At 34.1% G+C, this 24,407-nt stretch overlaps 3 protein-coding genes across 6 annotated transcripts; 1 reads left to right on the forward strand and 2 right to left on the reverse strand.

The window, feature by feature from the left end:
* Positions 1-169: 169 nt before the first annotated feature.
* LOC132037057 (probable carboxylesterase 16) lies at positions 170-4,403 on the reverse strand. Its single transcript, XM_059427489.1, is given in 3 exon segments — positions 170-939; positions 3,240-3,361; positions 3,363-4,403. Coding segments are annotated over 3 exon segments (1,458 nt in total). The 5' UTR covers positions 4,161-4,403; the 3' UTR covers positions 170-401.
* A 2,815-nt stretch (positions 4,404-7,218) lies between these two features.
* LOC132037055 (serine/threonine protein phosphatase 2A 57 kDa regulatory subunit B' theta isoform-like) lies at positions 7,219-11,247 on the reverse strand. Of its 3 annotated transcripts, none has more exons than XR_009409758.1 (5): positions 11,056-11,247; positions 10,892-10,956; positions 9,175-10,540; positions 8,125-8,587; positions 7,219-7,413 (listed from the first exon to the last, which is right to left on the reverse strand). XR_009409758.1 is itself a non-coding variant. In XM_059427488.1 (4 exons), exons 3-4 carry the CDS (start codon positions 10,303-10,305, stop codon positions 8,258-8,260), a joined length of 1,461 nt encoding a protein of 486 aa, XP_059283471.1. In that variant the 5' UTR covers positions 10,306-10,540; positions 10,892-10,956; positions 11,056-11,247; the 3' UTR covers positions 7,952-8,257. The 3 variants fall into 3 exon arrangements, 1 of the variants encoding a protein (XP_059283471.1); XR_009409757.1 differs by lacking the exon at positions 7,219-7,413 and adding an exon at positions 7,952-8,041; XM_059427488.1 differs by lacking the exon at positions 7,219-7,413 and having other exon boundaries at positions 7,952-8,587.
* A 7,006-nt stretch (positions 11,248-18,253) lies between these two features.
* Positions 18,254-22,814, forward strand: LOC132035828 (uncharacterized). 2 transcript variants are annotated; one of them, XM_059425965.1, is made up of 3 exons: positions 18,254-18,583; positions 19,633-20,435; positions 21,259-22,814. In XM_059425965.1, exons 2-3 carry the CDS (start codon positions 19,722-19,724, stop codon positions 22,540-22,542), a joined length of 1,998 nt encoding a protein of 665 aa, XP_059281948.1. In that variant the 5' UTR covers positions 18,254-18,583; positions 19,633-19,721; the 3' UTR covers positions 22,543-22,814. The 2 variants fall into 2 exon arrangements, with proteins under 2 accessions (XP_059281948.1, XP_059281949.1); XM_059425966.1 differs by lacking the exon at positions 18,254-18,583 and adding an exon at positions 18,652-19,350.
* Positions 22,815-24,407: the final 1,593 nt, after the last annotated feature.

Consider the following 24,407-nt stretch of genomic DNA (forward strand, 5'->3'; position numbering starts at 1 on the left):
AATATGAAAAAACAACAAAAACTTATAATGTTGAGTTCAGTTCTGCATTCAGAATCATCTCCAATTCCTTAACAACAAAGACTACCCGATATCACAAAATCACGGAACAAAATTTTTACATCAACCTAAATTCATGTCGAGAGGAAGAATCTGATAAAAGGAAAAAAGGTAAGAAATAAAGAGGAGCATTTCATTCCTTGATCTCTTATGGCAGAGGTACATCTCAATACAGGAAAAATTGTTGACAACGATGTCAAACAAGCATAATTAAACTCGCGTGGGAGGAATACATGGCTCAAACTCAACTAAAATTCTATTTTCTGGCAAGTCATCTATATTACAAAAGGAACACAACGAGGAGGAAAGAATTACATGCTTCTATACAGGACCATCTATCTGACTCAATATGAGAACTCATGACCACGAAGCGAAATATATTTCTTAACCCAAATAGCAATGTCCTCGGCACAAGCCTGAGCTTGAGGGGTCTTAAGAAGCATATCAAGAGTTGCAAACTCATGAACTGCATCCTTGTACTCGAGAACAGGAGCATCAACGTTTACCTTCCGTAGTTCTTCTGAATAAGCAATGGCCCGGTCTCTCATCCAGTCGTGTTCTGCTATAATTGTCAGTGTTGGGGGCATTCGTTTTAATGGAGGTCCTCTATTAGGGGTAAGAGGGTTAGCAGCAGGATGGTCCAAGTCAAACTCCCCTTCAGGTAAAAATAATTTCCATGCAAGAGTGCACAAGGCCTTGTCATAGAAATAGGAATTTGCTAGCTTAATCTCGGAATGTGTTGGAACACTTCCAATGAAAAAAGGATACATTAAAACCTGTGCCACCACTTTCACTGGATCCAAAAGCTTACCTGCCTCTACAGCTTTCCGAGCCACATAATCAGCTATATTTCCCCCACAACTCACTCCTAGGAGGACACACCTGGATGAACATATCAAGAGAAAAAAAAAAGAACTAGTGAGTTATTACTTACATTCGAAAGAACGGAAGGAAAAGAAGGGTTTCTTCATTTGACTTTATTTTGATAAAGCATTAGCAAGTGTTATTGGGCTTGTATTCACATCTCAACAGCATAGTGGCCTGGAAATATTAAAATTCTTTGCCCCACAAAAATAAACATTGAGGCATAACCTATTTTACTCCATAGAGACACAAAAGCATATTCTATAGCACCATGCTAGTTTGCAATTGCGTAATACAATAGGCAATTTGTTGATTCTTTGGCAGCTTCGCAGAAAAGGAACTATTAACACATGCTTTTCCTCCTCTCTTGCTCCTCTCAAAATGTTGTCCTGAATTTGAAATATCCTCACATATTGCTGAATTACTTCTTATTAGCTTCTGTCCTCCTGCTAAGAAGGATAAGCTAAATTGCTTTGAACACCATAAACCTTCCATGCATCTCTAACCACAAGAACATCTCTCTAAATTCCTTCTTCTCCTTTGCTAATTCTCCACAACCATTTGGAAAGTCAATTTTTGTTAGGTAATAGATGTTTTGGCTGATGAAAGGCACATGATTATACACCATGACTTACCAACATCAAAAAATATATTAAACACCAAACTAGCCCTAAATGTGACTGGAGATGATAAGAAGACAATCACGAGGATAGCAATGCAATTCATTGTACATGATACGATTCATTCATCAACTTGGAGCAAATTTTCGCCGCTTTCTTTCGATACTTGTTCCATTTTAATCAAGTAATAATACGGTTTATTATCTCGATCTTTCCGAAAGAAATTCTCTTTATTTTATCAAGTCATCTCTCCATCAAATCTGGAATGGAGAAATGGACATAAAATGGGTTGGCAAGCTACTCTGGACAATATTTATCAAAATGATCTAACCTATCTATAAATATTGTCTTATCCAAGCAAGATACGAATGAAGCCCTTAGAAGTAAGCTAACATACATAATAGCAAAACGACAGAGGTTACAATCCAACATCTCCCTAATTCAATGGTGCATCCAACACACTATCCCATAAGGAAGAGATACTTTTTTGTCAAATTTATGTGTAATCACTATATGCCTTCAAAATATCGAAACACCATCATTACCTTTGTTTCAACAAGATCACAGTATCGTAAGCAAACTAATATGTCAGATTATAACCAGAGGCTCTTGATTTTCACTTCATGGAAGCCCATTAACCATTCCTTGTATACTACTATCAATAGTGTTCTGCTCTATGTTTCATTAAAAATGATGAAAAAAGGGAAATAATGAATCACCCTCAGATAAGAGTCTTGGAACTATAAAAAAAAAAAAAAAAAAAAAAAAAAAATCATTCTGCACACCCATTATTACAAAAGGGGAATTTAAATGTAAATGTACAATACTTCATCCAATTCATCCATTGTAATAATTATCAAATCCCCAATAACTTGGTCGTAACACTTCTCCAATTCTAGTTTACACCGGTATCATGATATCAATTGTGTATCAATGATGCTATTTTCACTATATCTCAACATTTTCAAAAGAAAGCCTTGATGAATCAATGGGTGATCCAACAATGCAAATTGAAATTCATTAAAATAGAACTTCAACAAGCTCAGAATGATATTTTTAATTTCAAACTTAATTTTTATTTTCCAATTATCAGCATAAAAAGGAATTTGTTCCATGTAATTTCATATATTATTGTTATTATCAGTGGTGCTCATAATACAAATTATGAAAGTCATTTTCTATTTTCGAACAATCAGCCTGTAAAATTAGAGAATAAAAATGAAGTGAAGACCAGAAAAAACCAAAGAAAAAATAATCGTTGATAGCAAGAGAGACTATACGAGAAATGCAGAACACAAGGTGAAAAGCATATGTAACAGGAGGAGAGCATTTGCCTTTGAATAAACGCATTGTTTGGTCAGAAATACACTTGCCTTTCCCAAAGAAATGCCCAAAACTAAGCAACCGTATAAATGTATTATTTGGTAGCACGAACCTAAACTAAACATCTGTAAAATTGTACTCTTTGATCCAACCCACCAGTGTTAGAGCTGTTAAAATCAAGCTAAAGATTCCCATTTCATTATTCTAATTTAGAATAGATATGTTATTAACTCCACAACAGTATTTCATACTTCACAAGCTACATTTACGATAACATTTCAGCTTAATACTCGATTCCATTAACCTACTCATCATAAAATCCGTGATCTAATTATAACACTAAAAAATGAACGAGATAATTAGACAAAATCTAACCTCGATGGATCTCCATGAGCAGCCAACCAAGGCTCCACCAACGACGCTCCAAACGCATCAGCTATATGCCCATAAGCATCAGACGATTTCCTCAACTCCGTCCCTCCGCCACCCCGCTTCCCCCCCCACCCCAACCGACTTACTACACTCAGCTAAATTCGCCTGTTTCGCTAACCAATGTAGCACCTTTAATCCATCCTCAAACGCAGCTGGATACCGATCCTCAGGCGCTAACCTATACCCCACAGCTAAAACGATAACATCACACAGTTTCGATATCCTTCTACAAAACAAATCATTCGCAACCGAATCATTACTCCCACTCACAAAACCTCCACCATGAAACTGCAACATAACTGGCAATTTCCTTAAAACCCCTTTTTTACCGCCACCTGGTGAATACCCTCTATATAAAACCCCATTTTGATCAGGTTTTTTCGATAACCCGAAATCATCATCATCAGCACCATTACTACAACCAACACTACTTCTCCTATGATTATTAAACCCACCATTATTCTTCTCTTTCTCAATCACATTATCAGTAGTATAACACCCATAACTGTTTCGACGTGGGAAACCCTGATTCGGGTCGGATCCGGATCCGGATCCGGGTCGGGTCGAAACCCTAACCCTAGATTTCGATTTTGAATCAGAATCAGGGGAATTTAGGCAGGTTTCGGGTAGGAAGATCCGAATAGAAACGGATGACCCGGGATCCACGTGTAAGTCTTTAGTGGCAACACCATCAATGAATAATGGATTTGGGGAAACAATTGATTCTTCATTGGGCCGAGATGTAACACCAAATGACCCGTTATTAGTATTGTGGTCAATTTGGATTTGAATTCGGTTTTGTAAACGATGTTTTAACATGAATTTGAAGAAAACACTGTATAATTTCACAGCTACACTTGGCATTTTTGTGTTTTGTTTTGAGAACTAATAAAATGGTTCCATTGTTTGATTTTGTATTATTACATTGAAAGAAAGAGGAGAATTAAGGGGTTTAAGGAGATGGATTGTGATTAAGGAAAAGGTATTAGTAACTTGATTGAATTAGAGAGAAAGGGGTTAAAAAGATTCTTTCTTTTTTGGTTTTCAAATGATAATAATCAATCATAGTCCATTGATAAATGAAGAAGAGCTGTTTTTTTTTTTTTTTTTTGGCCTTTCGAACAGTGTTTGGGCGGTTGAGGGATGTGATTTTGTAGTCCTATTTGAATGATATTTTAAATTATAAGATCCTTCTTACCCAAAAAAAAAAAATAGTGAAATTAATATAAATATTTTTTTTAAAAAAAATCGATTCAAATTATTAGTATTGAAGGAAATTTTTTTCACTTAAGAGAATTATGACAATCAGTTTAGCTAGCTTTATTATAGAATTTAGTCATTTAGTCAGTTTATAACTATATATGTAATGTAAGGAGTAACCCCTCATGTAAACAAAAAAAAAAAATTATTGAAATTAATATAAACATTTAAAAAAAAAAAAAGTGCTATTCAAATTATAAGTATCTAAGGGATTATTTTTTCCACATAAGGGAATTAAGACAATCAGTTTAGCTGGTGTTACAATAGAAGTTAGTCATTTAGTTAGTTTATAACTATATATGTTATGCAAGGAGTAACCCCTCATGTAATTGTCGGCCTTTCCTCTTTGTTTCTGGCGGAGCGGTAAGTTCATGAGCAAGTAAATGAACGAGACATGTTTCTCGTTTTTTAGTCAGATTTAATTTTAGAGGTATTAAAAAATGTCATTTTTGTAAATGACTTTTTTTTTTTATCTCTCAAGAGATAAGTAATAAAAAAACACAAGAGAAGTGTAAACGAGATACAGGAATTGTAGGATTATTTTTTCTATTTAAATTGTAATTGCAAGAGATCAATTTTTTTCGTTATTTTCGAGTCGCCAACGTCTTAATGTAAGGATTTCTTGCGAAATGTATCACATAACTAAAAGAATATTTGTAATTAACCAATAACCAACATATCCCTGTATTTTTTAACATTTTTTTGCGAGGATTGCCCTTCTTTTGGGGTGGTCTTTAAATTTTACCCCTCATATTTGTGGTCTTTAAATTATGCCCCTCATATTACTGGTCTTTAATTTTTTCCCTTCACATTGCAACTCTGAGCGTTCACGCGTAAATCGTGAGTTTCCGAGTTCGAACCCCGCTCAAGCATAAATTAAAAAAAAAATTGCAAAGGCAAGGTTGGAGTCCGCGTGTATCTTGTCGAACTCAAGATACACTTGTTAAGGAATTAGAAAATTTATGTCGGACTAGTATACTCGTATTATTTACTTGGCATAACGTGCGGATGCCATAACACCTAAGATAGTCTTCACAAGTTTATGCTCTGGCATACTTTTAACGGGCAAACTTTTATGGGGCCGACAAATCTTGTGAAGGAATTACGAAAGTTATCTTGGACCCGAGATACTTATGCCAAGTTCGCTCTATAAGGCATAAGTATACGATGACCGTATAACTTCGGTGAATTCTTTCCAAAACAGGGTGCATGTGTATAGCGAAATTTAAACTGCGCGACTGCGAATTTTTTTTTAAATTTTGATTGTGGGAGTTCGAACTCCTGAATACTAACGGGGATTTTAGCCGAAGAGCAAAATTTAAAGACCACCCCAAAAGAAGAGCAATTCTGCGAATTGCCCTTAATGCCCAAATAAAAAAAAAACTCTAGTTAATTACTCCATAGAAAAACTCGCACCCAATAATAAATGAAAACAACAAATATATTTTCATATAAATATATAATTTCATATATAATTTTTTTTCCACTTAACCTTAATTAAGTAAAAGATTTTTTACTTTAATTTGTAACTTACCAAGTTAAAACTGATTTATTAATAAAAAAGTTGAACAAATTGTGGGGTCGCGTGACACAGCTGATCGGTGCGTCGGCGTATAGAAAATTGAGCATATTATTAGGTGATTGAGTGGCCAATATTTGGCGGTTGTCTTAATGTTACTCCTATCTTTTCTTGAATATTTTAATGTTAAGGTACTTTGATCTTATTTTTTACCTATAAAAATAATAAAGTAGTTAAAAAATCGTAGTTAAACAGAAATGTCCCGAAAATAGTAGTTTGAAATAATGTAATAGTAAAGGAGTATCCTTCTTTTTCATCTTAAAAAATGGTCAATTTTACTCCCTCCATCTCATAATAAATGTCACCTTAACCAAAAACACGCATATTAAGAAACTAATAATGCAATGTGAAGTTTATCAAATTACCCCTATATAATAAAAATAAATTATTTTACCTTTTGATTAAAGAGTATGAAGAAACCTTTTGATATGGAATCCAACAATACGAGTTATTATGTACGCGCTTTTCCAATCATCATTTAGATGTTACTTTATTGTCTAAGGGTAGAATTGGAAAAAACTAGTCAATTTATGTCTTGGTTTCCTAAGATGACACTTATTATTGGACAAAAAATTTCGACTAAGATGAAACTTATTATGGGACAAATTTTTTTAGTTAAGGTGACACTTATTATGAGACGGAGGGAGTACTTTATAAGAATTTCACTCCTTTTGATTTTTTCAAACATGTTCAGCACCTGTATTGCGTCCTGATTAAATTTAGATTCGTGCCGAAAAGTTTCACATTAGGATAAACGCTCCTTAACAAAAGCGACTTCATAACATTCGAGTTTGAAACCTCTCATTAAAAATTAATGAGTACTTATTACTCCACCACTAATAAAAATTTCACTTGATAAAACATGTAATGGTCGAACCAACTGATAATTGTTTTCATAATTAGTGTAGTGGAATTATTTATAGCAGATATATGAGTGCTGTTGTCTGGCGTGAATTGTGATCTGTTGACAGTCACATGGACAGCTTACTTCAAGAAAATAACATTGAATCTCCTGAAGCAAATGGCCATTAGTCCACTACCCTTTTAGGCCCCAAAGTACACTCTACAAGAAAAGTTATTTAATGTTTAGAATATAATGTGACATTCTTTCATCCATCTACTTTTCTTTTCAAATAGTTGACTTAAAATAAGGTTAGACTCAACTGAGTATTAGGACTCAAAACAAGTGATGATATTGTAGGATTCGAACTCCTGACAGTTGTGTAGGATTCAGTGGAATCCCCTTCATTGTACATAGCTTAGCCCTTGACAGATAACCTGTGAATTAATTGAGGTGCACGCAAAATGACCCGTCGTCATTTTGAGAATAAAGATAAAAATGCAAACATTACTACCCAATACCAGATTGCTTGTCATTGAACTGTGGTAAGTCATAACCTTTTAAAAAAATTAAAGTCATCAAGGCTTAGCTTAATCAGCTGAAAAAGTCCATTCACTTTTTCTATCACAAGATTTGAGTTTTTCCCTTTGCATAGTGTGAATAATAATTGAACTAACAAATCTTCTTTGCTGGCACTCACATGCCTAAACAGATACTACAATAACCAAACTGTTTATGAAAGCTAAAGTTCATATTTTTATTTGGACAGCTAATCCTTCATCTTATATGTCATGCAACTAGACTTCCCTATAAATTGTCAGCAGATATATCTTATCTGGCTTGATTCATATAAACACTCACCAAAGGTTTTCTTTATGATTTACATCAAAAATTAAAGAAGTACAACCCCCCCCCCCCCCCCAACAAAAAAAAAAAAAGAGTAAGGCACTAGGAAGAAACTCATCCAAAGCAGTGTGAAATCAGAAGAATTATGCTGCTGAACATTGCCTCGTCTGCGTTAATTCGGATTTTTGAAGATTATCTACAGAAACATTTCAGGCCAAGCTGCAAATGTGCATATACACGAAACAGAGATTTATCAGCAAACTAAAACAAAACTAGAAGCAAAAAAGATCATAAACATATACCTGAAGAATTGTTCTCTTTCAATCATTTGTAAATCCAACAAAGAGGATACACCTATCGAATAAATCCAGCTACAGACTAAAAAAAATCTCGAGGTTCTCTGATCATGCAATTGCATATGTACAGTTCTATCCTTCAAGAAACTAGCACTAACTCATTGCTTGTAGCATTCAATGCAGCGATTTCTTCTAATCTTTTCCATGTAGTCTCACGTTTCAATTTTGTCTCTTCTTCCCGGGCCTGATCCTCTTCGAATTTCTGCAAGCACCCTTCGAAGAGTTCAGCATCGATGTCGGAGAAAATTTTGCGAACGTTTAATGTAAAACTTTTTACTGCATGATTCCAGTGGCCTCTAGCATTCTTCTCCAAGGAAGGGAAGATTATTGGCAGTATAACTTTACGATTTTGTCTGATTAGGTTCTCAACATGATGATTGTTCCACAGGAACAAAGACCTCTCAGCCACCTGCAGATTCAAGACTTGGATAATGAAAAAGAACAGGAGATATATACCCAAGCGCACACACCGATGATCAAATACTTAATAATTTATGTTTGTGAGATTTGACGGAAATAATGGGAAGAAATGATTTAACCATTCTTATCAAAAAAGTCCCACCAAATCCTAAAATATGCAACACAAAAAACTGCACTAGACACGAGAAAAATATTAAAAAATCACAGAAATTACACCTCAAAAAGATGTACCACACTCTAGAAATAAATAAAAAATAGCAGAAACTAAAAAAATTGTACATCTAAATATGAGTTCCCATTAATTTCCTTCTTTTTTTTCCAGAGTTCCCGTCAAATCTAATAGACAAAGTTTGGCAAACGAAGGACCAAAACTGTTCGGTGTATTAAGGGACTACTTTGAACCTACCCTCAAACATAAGGGACCATTTTTGACATTTTCTCACTATAAGGGAATTATTCACTTTTGTTATTCATTCAGTTTGATACTACTAATCAAGAATAGCAGGCATTTATAACGAGGACTATCCAGCTCAAAATAAAATACCAAACATAGCAAGGTTCAATCAAATAACAAACCTGAAAGTGTGAGCTGCTCAAACAAAGGCTCATTTGACGAAACAATGGAACCATAAAACGCTGGAATTCTTGTGGCTGAGTTGCTTCTAATACCTCCTCAAGTTCACCTAAGAACATTACCTCCTTTGAACTGTTTGTGATTGGCCAGTATTTCAACAAACCTCTTATAACAGTATCAGCAAGCTTGCAGTCTTTTTCTAAAAATTGTGTTATGCAGTAAGATAACTGCTGATGATACATTTGTATACTCTTTGGTTTATGAAGCGGAATAAGAGCTCGAACGAGGAACAATTTGTGCTCTTCCTTCAATGGCAGAGCAAATCCATTAATTATACTTCCCAAAATTTCTAAGAGTTCTGCTATTCCATTATGCTTCTCAGTTTCAAAAATAGACCTGTAAAATATGTGGTTGATTGATTTCCTTATGAACGGGCGGTGCACCATGAACTTTCCGTACATTCGGTGCAGTACAGTTTTTAAGTACTCCCTTTCTCTTGGATCATCGGAATCAAAGAGATCTAATATTTTGATAACAAATGCGTGGTCAATGTATCGCTTAGCCAATTTTGGATCCGTCTCCGGTGATGCCACGAACCGGAGAAGCAACTCATACACAATTTGCACGTGTGGCCATGTGGGGTCCATCAAGGGTTCGTCTTCTTCCAGGATAAGAGCTTCCAATAGTTTGTTTTCATGAGGTTGAGGACCACGAGACCTGAATAAGTTTAACGACACCATTTTAACTGTTTCTTGTACGACAGTTTCCGTGAATTTCCCATCTGCAGAAGTAACATAATCAACTAGCTCCACCAAGGTCTGTCGCTTGATGTCTTTTTCCTTCAAATCTTTCATAGGTTCAGTAAAGTCAAACAAGACACAACATAAGTTCAGCTTTTTGATGAACAAGTTTTGTTTATCAGAATTTGGTACATCTCTAAAACTAGGCAACGCCTCATACAGGGAATCTGTTCCATTCACCTCATTATTTACATCCAGGGGAAGTCCATCTCCATTCCCAAACGGAGAACTAGTTGAAGCATTTGAGGGAAATGTCGAAATTCCTCCATCACGATTTTCAGCTGACTTAGAAGACGGCTTCCTAGGAAGCTTACTGAGTATCTGTTTCATCATCACTACAAGATGTTTTGTCTCTTTCCAGCAAACCTGTACTTGCTTTACTGATTGAAATACTCTCAGAAGAGAAGACGTGTCATCAATCAGAAAGGCCTAAGGTGCAAAACCAATTGAAAGCAATCCATTGGCTATCTCATTCACCTCACAAAATTCACTGTCTTGCCTAAACGAAATTATAAGTTCTATATAATCCACAGTTGTCCCTGACTAATCCAATGAATTTTCCTGTCGTCTGAAAAGCAAATAACATAAAAAATGAACAAATCCTACAAATCCCAGCAAATAACATAATAACATAATAATTTACTGGATTCAGCCGAACCCGTATCTATCTAGAGGCTTAAAAAGTCAATTTTCATTTTTATTAGTAGGACAAAAGCTAAAAGATCAACTCTTTCTTACCAAATCCATCTTTTGAACAGAACCATTTAGTACACTCTTAGTAAAACACAAAATGTTTGCTATTGATGAACTAATACAAGTAAACCCCATATACAGGAATCATTCAAAAACATAATTTTTTTGTGAATCGGAGACAACAATTCTGATTTTTATAAGTTAAGGAAGCAAATTGTGCACTGACCTTGAAATAGACTAAGATCTAGGCATAATCCAAGAAACAAGATAATATTTTTGAAGTGGAATCACCTGCAAAAGAGTAAAGAAATGAACTTTAGCACAAAACAGTGGATAAAAAGAACAAAAAGCAGCATTTAGAAATGATTTACATAAGTTCTTGATGCTTACATTAAAAGGTAAAGCTGAGGACTCAAAAAAGATTGAATTTTTCAGAGTTGGGTCAGTGATAAAAATCTGAAAATAGAACAAATGAGTAAAGACAAGAAGAGGGGTTGATGGATTAAAAGGAAACAAAATATCTGGTTTTTTGTGTTCCTTAATGATGTGTTTGGTGAGCAAGAATTTGTTGTTTTTTGTGTATTGTTCTTTCCTTTTTTAATTGTTCTTTTCTTTCTATGTTTACTACTCCCTCCGACCCAAAAAGATTATCTTACTTTTCTTATTAGTTTATTAAAAAAAATCAACACATTTTTATATTTAAAAATAATTTCACAAATATCTAAAACTTATTTTGGATCACACATTTCGTTTAAATCTTCCTTTATTTTTTAAATTTCGTGTCAATTCAAATTTAGACAATCTTTTTGGGACAGAGGGAGTATTAGTTTTCCTTTTTCTTTTCTCCTTTTCGTCCTTATTTATGTTTTTTTTCCCATCCTGTGTGGTATCCTCATTGGAGTCCGACTATATTCGGATTCGCGCCGTGTAGAGCTCCATTCGAGAGTAAGTGTTCTCTATTTTAAGTGTTCTCTATTTTTTCATACTCAGGTCTCGAATCTGAAACCTCTGGTTAAAGAAGGAGCGCCTCATCCGCTGCACGACATCCTTCTCAAAGACTTCAATTTCAATGTGATATTTGAAAGAAAAAAATGAATGTATTTAATGTTGAAATTCTATTATGCATTTCACCTGAAAAAAGTTGAACTTTTGTGAGCTGACAAAAAATTCATTTAAAATTTTGACCAGTTTTAAAAGTTTAAAAAAATCATTTTAATGTGTAACTAGCATTATCTTAAAAATATTTTTAAAAAGAAAAAATATATGTCCGAAAGGTTTTTTATTCTCACTTGGGCCTTTCACCAGATGGGCAGAATTTTGATGTTTGATGAAATTTTGAAGAGCCAAATAAAGCGTATGGTCGTATGTGCGCTTCTAAGCGTGGGCCAAAGAGGCTTAAGAATTGTAGTGAAACATGGGAAATGTGACGAATGTCCATGTGAAATGTGGCACAAATGTTACTACTACTACTACTAAAATTGTCACTTATTCTATATTGTGGTATTGATTGGACAGAAAATTTAAAGAAAGAAAGAAAAAATATTTGAAACAAATTAAATGTACTCTTAAAATTTGTTGCGGTAAACGTGAAATTATATTTCTTTTCTATGACTAGAAGAGCATGAAATATTTGAAGTTTAAAAACAATCAAATATAAAAAGGTGTTGCTTTTTCTAAAAAATATGGAGTACGGTAAAAGGAATAAGTGTTATATAAAATGAAACAAAAAATACTATTATTTATGCAAATGTTATAACACAAGATTGTTATAAATTAAAGAGTTTAAGGTATACACACGATAAAAGAATATCTGCAAGTCAGCCTGCTTATAATGTGAGATTTCAGATCTTAAAAATAAGACAAGTTCCTTGGTAGGGAGTGTTTTTTTCGAATGAACCCTACGCAGTGCAGACTCGAATATATTCGAATTTCAATGCAGGTATCAAACACCTGGTGAAAATTCAAACAAAAAAAAAAAAAAAGCAGGTTACATGTTGAAATAAACAAAAGTAATCTAATAGGAGTAGTATAAAATTTTCTTATATTGATATTGTATATAACTTAAACTTTAATGTAAAAAACCTCAGGGGTCGTTTGGTAGATGGCATAAGGCAAGATATACCGGTATTAATTTTTTGGGTTAAATTTGTACCATGTTTGGTTTGAGTTACTAATTAGTCCCAGTATAAAATTATACCACAATCTTGGATAATATTATCTCATTTCCTAGGTGGTATAACTAATACCAAGCACATGCTTTGGACTATACATGCTATATCCCACCTTTAATCTAATGAACCAAACAAAGAACAAGTACTAAATAATCCAAAGATTATTTAGTCCCAGAATTATAATCCCAAAACTATAATCCCAGTATAACTTTGTCCGCGTATCAAATGACCACTTAATACATATTTTACCCCACTTAAACGCAAATCCCTTTGCTTCTTTACATATTAAACTCTTTTCCAACTGTCTTTTATACACCACTTGTTATTTGATCACTTTTTCTTCAAACAAGTGTATGTTACACACCAATAAAACTGTGACACATGCCATTAAATTTAAAACACACTTAATAAAATGAATAAATGAAAAGGCCAAGAAAAATAAAGAAGAAAAGAACTCCATCATATGGTTGTCACTACCACACCTTCTCCATCAGCACGCCACCACACCTTCGTCTTTCCAAAAAAATTGGCACCACAAAAAACATAAGGAACAATTTTTGTCATTTTCTCATCCCTTGTACAACCTAAGTTTTCAAACAAGGAAAAAAAAAAAGAAAAGGAAAATGCAAAAAGTTAACATGAACAAAAGAGTGAGAAAAAACTAATCTTAATTGGTGAATTTAGCATCTCTACTTAGAATTACCTTACGAAAATCACGAGATTCCACGGAATCAAAGAGGAAAAAACATATAGTATGAAGTAAAATATGAATTTTTAGCCGAATATACACATTTTGGGCAAAAAGTCAACAGTGAGAAAGTAGTTTAAGCGGAGCTAATAATTGGACGGGTCATGAACGAATTAGCGGTAAGGTGATCATGTTTTATGGGCTAATTTTTTCACAATTGACCCGTCTAGTCTTGAAGGAATTGGACGATTTAAGTTTTGATGAAATAATTATGTTATCGCTAATCACATTGTATTGTAATCGCTGCTAAAGACAAGAGCCTAAAATTTACTCCCTTCATTTAATTTGTTTTTCTTAATTACTATTTGGACATTAAAAAAAAAAATCTTTGATCATAATTTTGTCAAATACTTTTTAAATATTTTTATTATTAATTATTGTGATTTATAATACTTTTTATTTAGTTTCTAAGTATGTAAATTTTATTTCAAAAAATATTGAAATTTATATCCGAAATCGCACCAAACATTAGTTAATTTGACTCATATACTTTGAATCAAATTCACACAAATTGAAACAAGAGGGAGTATATACCATGACATCTTAACTTTTCTTCTCATTTCGGATTGTCAAATCGAAAGCTGTTTTTTTCATATGGGCACAAAGAGTGTGATAGATTCGTGGAGAGATTGATGGTGGTCCAGTATGCCTTGGTAGGAGCTCTGGAAGATAGTATTATTAATTAAAGAAAGAAGGTTATCAATTGGATTTAATTTATAGTAAAATTGGATGCAGGATCTGGAGGAGGGGCCAAAACGTAAAAGGTTGTACTTTGATGCTAGAACTAGATAGTTTTCACCTTAACGTATAAATGTATTACTGGTACTTTCAAGAAATGCGGTGAAATGAATGAAAGTATCGTCATACTTAATTAGATGCATTAATTTTAGTATGAGAATTTAGAAATTTATAATAGGAGGCATTTCTTCTTTAATATATCTTACGTTGGATAAATCTGGGTCGATCTCTTCTTTAATAGGCCTTGCGCTTGCAAATATCTGAATTAGTCGCGTAATTGTATATAAGCGGAAAAGGAGATCTAAAATTTGTTTACGTCACATGCATAAATCCCAATATCCCATGTGTAACAATCTGCAAAATTTGACCTTCAATATAAATTTTTAGCTCCGTCATTAATTATTTAAATGAAAGGGAAGAGGGAGAACTTCAGAGAAGTTGGTCATAAAAAATAAAAAACTTGAGAGAAGAGTTCCATTACTATTGGTTATTGTTAAACCGACCGTGACGTTGAAAGGCATAGGGGAAGATAGAAAATATACTTGGGTAGGGGACTAGTCATGACTTGGTTTATGCATCATTATATATTGGGCAAAATACATCAAAACACCCCTAAACTATACCCAAAATATCGATATTACACTTAAACTATCATGTCGTCCCATTACACTCCTTATGTATCTAAAACTGATATTTTTTACTCCCTCAGAGCTGATGTGGCACAATATTAAAAAATTAAAAAAAAAAGAGGCGCATTTTAATTATATATTATTTATTTTTCCTTTTTTTATTGTAAAATTCAATTTTTTTAACCCCCACCCCACACCTCATTTTCCCCACCCACCAAATTCATCTTCATTCTTTCTTCCATCTCCATCTTCCGTCCCTCCTCCATAGCAAAGACATAAACCAAAATTTTAGAACATCTTTAAATTCTCTGAGCACCTCCACCATTATTACTCCATGAAAACCTTTTGGTGGAATTTTGGATAAATTTGTCAAGTCCGGATTGTCTAGAAGAAGAAGATGAAGCAAATGGGTATTTGTGGGTTTCCTTAAATTGGTGATTTGAATGAGAACTAGAAGCAAAATTGGAAGGAGATGGTTTGTTGGAAATTATTGTTGAAGAAGAAGAATGGTGTGGGGCATCGGGGCGGAGGTGACGTGGTCGAAGCTTTGATGGCTAAAATCTGTTTTTGCTATTGAAGAATTTATTTTAACTCATAGATCCAAAAATCCAGTGGAGTTTGCTGAAATTTAGTACTAATCTAGTTTTCAATTGCTTCGGTCCAAAATAATTTTTTTTTGTGAGCACCATTGAAGCAACGTAGCATCACTACTGCTCCTTCTCATCTTCTCCGGCAAACTGGGTCACTTTATTTCATGTTGCTATTATGCTTATTATTTCATATAAATGAGCTTGTATTTTCTGTCCATTTGTGAGTTTCCGTCAAACTATTTCTGATGATAGTGATTTTTTGATTTGTGAAATTGCAGTGATGGTGGTGGTATTAGGTGGTGGCTGACGGTGGTTAGACAAGAACAAAAAGAAAAAAAACCTGTATATAAATAAATAAAAAAAGATTGTGAAAGAATAAATAAAATATAAATTTATTGTATTTCTAAGATTAGCAATGACGTGTCCGATTGAAGTGTCGCGCGCGTGTGGAACACTCCCACACCTGAGACTGGTTCTCAGTTCTGAGGGGGTAAATTATATCACTTTTTTATACATTAGGTGTGTAATAGGTCACTAGTAAAGTTTAAGTGTGATATCGACATTTTGAATATAGTTTAGGGGTGTTTTGATGTATTTTGCCTTATATATTGGTTTGGTCTTTTTCCATTGTCAAACGCAAACGTTTGCCAAAGCAAAAATTTGGCACAAAGACATTTTTGCTTATTCCATCGATTTGGTCCTTTGCCATTGTCAACACAAACGTTTGCCGAAGTGAAATTATTTTTAATATGAAAAGACGAAATTCTTTCCGAAATATAGTTTAAAAAAATGAGTATCACATAAAATTTAATATGTAACGGGATTATCATGTTATCTTATAATGATTTCAACTTTAAACTCGTTTCAAACTTAAATTGTGTTGAGTTGAGGTGTTTTAGCGTTCAACTTAAAGAAAAAATTGTAACATCGTTCAACTCAAATTGGCCTTGCCTATTCTTCATAGTTGACACATATAAACTTTAGTTGAACTTTTTTAATCACTCAACCAAGTTTAACTAACAGGCAGAATACATTATTTTATCTCTTGGTCTTGAGGCGAAATTCTTGTCACATACTTCTCCAACAAGAATAACTCTGACACACACCCAACTTTTCTAAAACGTGTCTTTTACACACCTCTTTCAAAAAGGGTAAATATCTCAAAAGGTCATTAAACTTTGAGAATTTATGTATTAAAATTATTGAATTTTGCTACATATCAATAAAATCATTCAATTTTGATTTATTATCTCATAAAATCACTTCAACTACATATGTCATCAAAAAATCTGACATGACAATATTAATTAATTATTTTATATCATGTAGACGTGGGCCCCGCAATAAAATAAAATAAATCTATATCTTTACCGGAGGGTCATGGTAGATGAATTGGTCAAAATATACATAAATATTCATTGAATCCTTTTTGCATTACGTTAGAAGTTTTCTTTGTGTTAATGAAATTCAACAATCGATAAATATACATAACAAAATAATTCACCTATGCACACTATAATTTCTTAGAAAAAGAAATTCAATTGATCATCTTTAGGACTTGCGGTCCAGTGTGACTTTGCCATTGTGCGCTGAATTAAAGCTATTGTGTTATAGTCTCTCCATTTTAATTTATGTGGCATTATTTTTTTTTATTTTTTTTTTTATTTTTTTTTAGAGTTTGTTCTAAAGAGTATGTTGTGCTTTGGATGAGGGTCAATCCGTATGCAAGGATATGAATTTATTTTATTTTATTTTATTGTGTGGTCCACGTCTACATGGCATAAAATAATTAATTTATATTGCTATGTTAGATTTTTTTGATGATATATGTAGTTGAGTAATTTTATGAGATAATAAGTCAAAGTTGAGTGATTTTATTGATATATAGCAAAGTTCAATGACTTTGCTATATAATTTCTCAAAATTGAATGACCTTTTGAGATATTTATCCCTTTCAAAAATCAAGGATAACCAAACATGTTTAATAAATTGAAAATCATACATTGGAGGAGGCCAACTCATAACTTTTGAGTTGAATTTGACTTATAAGCACTGACAATGTTACCAACAAAAAGTACTTATAAGTTGGTTTCACTAATTTATAAGCTTTCCCAAACAGCTTACTAAATTGATCTTGGTAAATCTTGAAGTAATAAAATATTTCTACTTGCAAAAACTTTAACTCTATCCAATAATTCCAACTGACAAATGCCACTTGGAACCATCAACATCTAATCCGACAACAGCAGTAGATTCGAACATTAGTAAAACATTAACGTAGTCCCGCGGTTTTTAGTTTTGCCGCCCCCGTCATTATTAGTCACTTTATTTTGTTTTTGTTTTCCATTACGTGCAGCAGATTCAGAATTTTTATTTAGAGGTTCAAAAAAATAATAAAACTAAATATAAAAAATAATATTATTAATAGAAATTGAATCTAGAATACTAAAGATAATTTTGAATACCCTAAATCGCTTGAGTTAAACAGTCGCATATGTTCAAGGTATTCAAAAGTTAAAATATGTATATAAATATTAAAAATCTATCCTATATATACACTGTAACCTAACCTCCACTTAAATCTGCTCCTGATTGATACCTGCATTGGAGTAGACTATATCTGAATTCAAATTGAAATTTTGGATTAAGGGAGAAGCAGCCCATCGAACTAAATCTTTTGGTGGTCATTATTAGTCACTTTCACCTTTCCCAATTCACCAACAAGTCCTCTCTGTTCTCGCGTGCACTTACTATCATTATCTATGTACATCAAATTCCACTTTTCAATGAAGAATCTTTCCTCCTTTTCATTAATCTTTTATGTTTAGTCCCAAAGCTTATCTTTTCTTCATCCATTTTTCTTTCTTTTTCTCTGATTTAGTCCTGTTTTTATATTCTTGTTCTGATTTAGTCCTCTATTTTCTAAATTGTAATGTTGTCCACGACCCCCACGTTGTAAATTACTAGCTTAAGTACTTTGTGAAATAATCTGATCATCCTCATTTTCTTTGTGGTACAGCAAATAATCAATCTTGTACTAAGGTTAGTATTTCATGGCTACTGATGTGTTCAATCTTTCTGATTTTATTGCTTATAAAAAAATCGATGCTTTGGCATGTTGTCTGTTCGAGAGTTAAACAGTTTAATTTTGACTGCGAATTTAGGCATGAAAATTTACATATTTGAATATTACGTGAAAAGTACTATAAGTCACAATGGTCGACGATTCAAGATATTTTAGAGATATATGAAAAAATTACATAAAAAAAAAAACTTGTTTGAATCTCAAAATCTGAGAGGTTTCACGTAAATTTAGATGGACGGAATGATATTTCTAGTTGGCATTTCATCCCTTCTAGTGGTTGAGGACTTGAGGTTCACCTATTTGATCGTTGTGTATACTCTAAGCTTTAAATTTTATTGGTATTATTATTATTATTATTATTATTATTCTCTGTTTCTAACTTTTGGTATATTCACCTTTACTCTCTTGTTCTCCTCTGTGTTACTTTTTTTTTGGCTTGAAATCCAGTAGGGTCTTGTTTCATAATTATGTATTTGAGCAGTTGCTTTGTGGGGTAATAGCTTTTTAGTCCATCTTATCTTCAAACATTAATTAATGTTGTGTTTTCTTGTTGCAGAATCTTTAATTACCTATTCTGAGCAAAAAGATCGGTTCTTTACAATTAGGGTGTCAATTTTCTTGAGTTAAACCCCTGAAATAGTAGTTATTAGGACCTTTTTGGCCTACTAAAATCTCTTCTTTATTGTTGATTTTTTTCGGGTCTATCATTCATCCCGCTCCTAAGGTAAAAAGTCTTTCTTTTGTGATATAATCTTTACGGGAATGAATCAATATTTAAAAAAAACTGGAATTAGCTATGAGCTTCGTCGCTAATCTGTCGCTAAATTACTCATAACTAACAGAATTCTATGATAATAGGTCGCTAAATTGCTCGTAGCTAAGATTAGCGAAGGATTTTGTTGTTTAGCTACGGAACTTGTCCATTGCTACTTCCTATTTTTTTAGTAGTGAATCACATACGTTAGTTGAGAATTGCTTGGGGATTAATTGATATTGACTTTGCCAGGTTCTAAGGAAGCTACTCTTCGTGTTTGTTAATTGATCTGCTTTTGCCCTCTTCACGAACTTGCATAATTGATCATTCTTTTCGCTGTAATGCCTCCAAATTACTTACCTCTTCGGTGGGAGAGTACTGGGGACCAATGGTGGTATGCTTCCCCAATTGACTGGGCAGCTGCAAATGGTCACTATGATTTGGTGCATGAGCTTCTTCGCTTAGATGGCAACCATCTTATCAAGCTCACTTCACTACGTAGGATCAGACGGCTCGAGTCTGTTTGGGATGATGAAGAACAATTTGATGACGTGGCTAGATGCCGGTCACAAGTAGCAAGGAAGTTGCTACTTGAATGTGAAACAACCAAGAGGGGGAAAAATTCGCTACTTAGAGCTGGCTATGGTGGATGGCTTTTATATACTGCTGCCTCTGCCGGAGACACGGATTTTGTTCGAGAGTTGCTCGAAAAAGACCCCCTTTTGGTGTTTGGAGAAGGGGAGTATGGTGTCACTGACATATTATATGCTGCAGCTAGGAGTAAAAATTGCGACGTGTTTAAGGTTGTGTTTGATTTTGCTGTATCTCCGAGGTTTATAGCGCGCGGTGATAGGGGATTGGAGGAACAGATTGGGGAGATTCCATCTGCTTATAAGTGGGAGATGATGAATAGAGCTATTCATGCAGCTGCTAGAGGAGGCAATTTGGAGATACTGAAGGAGCTTCTTGCTGACTGCTCGGATGATATATTGGCTTACCGAGACATTCAGGGTGCAACTCTCTTACATACGGCTGCTGGCAAAGGCCAGATTGAGGTAGGACTTGTTTGCTTGCAATTTTGAGCTTTTTCGAATTTCTTGGTTGTTACAGATCAGTACAGTCAAACCTCTATATAATGGCATCGTTTGTCCCAATATTTGTTGTGGCGAAATGCTATTATATAGAATATATAATATAACATAACATGAAATCAGTTCCAAAGAAAACTTGGTTGTTATAGTGAAATGTTGTTATAAAAAATAACTGTTAATGTTATAGAGAGGTCTGACTGTACATTCAGTGGCAGAGCTATGTGTTAGCAAGGGGGTTCAATTGAACTGCCTTCTCCGGAAAATTGCATTGTGTAAATACGGCAAAAACGATTTATTTTATTTGGTTATATACAAACTGTTGAATTTCCTTGATGTAAGAGATGACCCTAGGCGTGACATTCTAGGATTTTTTGTGAATCCTCTTGTATGGTATTCCTGGCTCCGCCACTGAATGCATGGGCGTTGGAACTAAGAAATTGTATATGTGCTTACTACTTGTATAGCTAGATCAACTACTTAAGTAATATTTGGTGGTCTAATTGCAACAAATCTCAGGAACTTTTCTGTCTGAACTAGCCACTTTATACCTCAAAGAGGATGAGGGTCTTAATCCTGCCACGATACTAAGTTATTAGTCTTCAGAAGTTTCAAACATGAGGTTTTGACGTAAGCACTTATATTAGTCTAAAGTGGTAAAACCAGGAATCATCTTGCTTTGATTAACTTCTTGGAAACTCCTTTACTAATTAGTATGCTAAGCACTCATAGCTAATTTTAATGGTTAGGATATGTTTATGTCCTTCATTTTCTCTCTTTATGGATGCAGGTTGTCAAATATCTTTTGAAAAGTTCTGATATTATCAGCTCCATAGACAACCAAGGCAACACTGCACTACACGTGGCTGCTTCGAGGGGCCAATTAGCTGTTGTTGAAGCTCTCATTGTTGCTTCACCTTCATCGGTCTATTCAAAAAACAATGCCGGAGAAACATTTTTTCATGTTGCCATATCTGGTTTCCAAACTCCTTATTTCCGCAGATTGGACCATCAAATCGATCTCATGAAGCAATTGGTTTGTGGAAAAAATTTCGACATCGAAGAAATCATTAACGCTGAAAACAATGACGGTAGAACTGCTCTTCATTTAGCTGTCATTGGAAATATTCATTCTGAACTTGTGGAATTACTTATGACTGTCCGGTCTATTAATGTCAATACTCGTGATGGGGATGGAATGACACCACTCGATATTTTAAGGCAGCGACCACGCTCTGCTTCATCAGAACTACTTGCAAAACATTTGATCTCTGCAGGGGGAATTTTTAGTCATCACGATTATTCTGCAAGGAGAGTTGTTGCATCCCATTTAAAGATGCAAAATATAAATAGCAGTCCAGGAACTTCTTTTAGAATCTCTGATACCGAAATATTCTTATACACGGGCATTGAGCATTCATCAGATGGCAATAGAAACGCTGAGCGGACTCGTCACTACGCGAGTCCTGATAGCTGTTGTTCTAGAAATGGCAAGAAATCTGGTTCTGCAAATGATGCAGCAGAAAAGCTGAAACGCTTCTTCCATTGGCCAAAAATTAAGAAAAGAGATGGTAAGAGTCTCGAGATATTGGCGGATCAAAGTTCTGCGAGTAATGCTGATGCGGCACCGGTCCCTCTTCGAGAAAGGTACTCCAAGCCCTCATCAATCCCAAGCCACAAACGGGCGCTCTCTGTTAGTAGTAACCTTCCAAGTCCAACGGCAAAGAAGAAATTCGCTTCAGGGCTAGTAAACGGTGTCATGCAGGCCATACCACATCTTAGCCTCCCTCGTAGGTCGTCTCGTGCTAGTTCATTCTCGATTTCATCATTGTCTTCACGCAGTTCTTTGGACAAACAAAAAGCAATCGTGATTGAGACCGAGCTTGCTGGACCTTCTTGTTCTTATCAGGCAGAGGGTGCACCATCAGACTCGAGATACAAACAAAGAGTGGGACATAAAAGGTCGGTAAACCAATATCTGTGTTTTGGTGCTTCAGGACGACCTGTCAAGGCCTCTTCAAGTGGGATGCAGCCATATGAAATTTATGAGCGGTCCGTTCTAGCCACATCTTAAAAATCTGAATAAGTACCTAGGGGCTCAGATATATGCATGGATTTCATTAATTTTGAAGGTTAGTGAGTTCTTTTCCTGATAATTTTCAGTCGACGCATTCAGATGTGCTCATATAGCTCAAGAGCTATTAACATATTTCTCTGAATTAGTCTTTTTAATCGAGAAGAAAAAATGTAAATATGCATTATGTTTGTAGCTGTAACTAAATGACTTTGTTTATGTAGCTCTTTAGTTGAATGTAATAAGGAACTTCCTACAACTGGGTGAGCAAATTTCTCTACCTTTCTCCAATGTGTGCTAGTATTTCACAAAAAAAAAAAAAAAAAAAAAAAAAAAAAAGAAGCAATATATCATGAGATGTTGAATATGGTAGAAACTCATTGAAGTTGTCTAGTGAGTAACAGAATCTGCAAATTCACAAGTTTGTATGTACCTTCAAATATGCAAAATGATCTTTACATATATCCTGTGTTAATAGTTGGGGTAGATCATGCTTTTGTCGTTACAGAAGTTGCTCATTTTTGCCCTTATTTTCAAACTGTTGATAGAGCAGAGGCGGAGTCGGTACTTGAAGCTTGTGGGTTCGGGGTTTTAATTCTGCAAAGTTATTGGGTTCTAAATTAATAATTTGTACGTATTTGACAAAAAATTTAATACAAATATATGGTTCGGACCAAAGCTACTGGGTTAGGCTAAACCCATGCCCGAAGGGGTAGCTCCCCCCCTGAGTTAGAGAATGATTAGCACCAGAAAAAGCCATGTGACCCGACTATTAGAGACTAGTTCGTCTTTAACTATCAGTTCTCTGAAAATATGATAATGAAACTTTGTAATGGCGGAGGCATGATCGACCTCAACTATTAACTGAGAACTTATTGTATATCATTTCGCATATATAGTTCAAGATTCCCATATGTCAACCTGGGGAAGTGCACAGAAACGATTTCAGGACACATTTAAGGCATAGTCGAAAACATAAAGAACCTAATATTGCTATCTAAAAATGGAGGAAAAAGAAAGAAAGATGAAGCTACGAATTCTGAGTGATTGTCACGTTTAGCAATAAATTTTCAAGCAGTGTATAGAAAATTCCAAGAGAACATCAACATTAGAATAAGGCTGTGACTTCGTCTCTTCAATTTTTGAATTGCCAAATACTTGAAATTAATTATACCTCTTTTATTATTGCCATATATTATATATAGGAGTATTTGGTAATTTTCACGATAGTCATTTTCAGTTGAAATATAGTGACTATCGTGTAGTTTAAAATTAACTCCGAACATAGTGCTCCAGGATATTATCATGAAATTTCGCATGTGAAATTTGAAACTCCAAAACAATAAGTATTTTTCAAAGACAGAGTCTAAGCGGCCAAAGAGCATTTATAAGTCAAATAGGAAGTGTATATATAATATGTGTGGAAATAATGAAGCAACGCAGTAAATCAGAGTTTGGGTCAGTGTAAAGAAAGTTGAAATAGAGTTTGGGTCAGTGTAAAGAAAGTTGAAAATTTCAACCTTCATGAAAATCCAAGGAACCTGCCTAAATTTGAAACTTATGTTGCTCTTAAAAGAGCTTACTTTTTTACACGAACGGTTTATAAATATTTTTACAGCATCATGCTAAGCCTTCCTATAATAATATACAACTTTTCCTAACAATAAGCGTAATAAAATAATTAGAAAATAGAATAATAACATGTTATAACTAGTTCATGCACTAATTATATAAAAAAAATTATATAATAATAATATATGACTTTTTTTTTCCATTTCAAAAAATTATACTTTTTATGTATACATATAACTTAAGTTCTGCAATTCGATTTGGAGTTGACTTGCCATCGACAGGACAACAACCAA

Source organism: Lycium ferocissimum, chromosome 11 (genome assembly GCF_029784015.1).
Source record: "Lycium ferocissimum isolate CSIRO_LF1 chromosome 11, AGI_CSIRO_Lferr_CH_V1, whole genome shotgun sequence".
NCBI classification, from domain to species: Eukaryota; Viridiplantae; Streptophyta; class Magnoliopsida; order Solanales; family Solanaceae; genus Lycium; species Lycium ferocissimum.

Excerpts from the sequence above, each read along its gene's own strand:
- LOC132037055 (XM_059427488.1), bottom strand. The coding sequence starts at position 10,305 with ATGATGAAACAGATACTCAGTAAGCTTCCTAGGAAGCCGTCTTCTAAG. Across the intron at positions 8,588-9,174 it reads TGAGCAGCTCACACTTTCAG|GTGGCTGAGAGGTCTTTGTT; the intron begins GTTTGTTATTTG and ends TTGAATCTGCAG.
- LOC132035828 (XM_059425965.1), top strand. The coding sequence starts at position 19,722 with ATGCCTCCAAATTACTTACCTCTTCGGTGGGAGAGTACTGGGGACCAA. Across the intron at positions 20,436-21,258 it reads CTGGCAAAGGCCAGATTGAG|GTTGTCAAATATCTTTTGAA; the intron begins GTAGGACTTGTT and ends TTATGGATGCAG.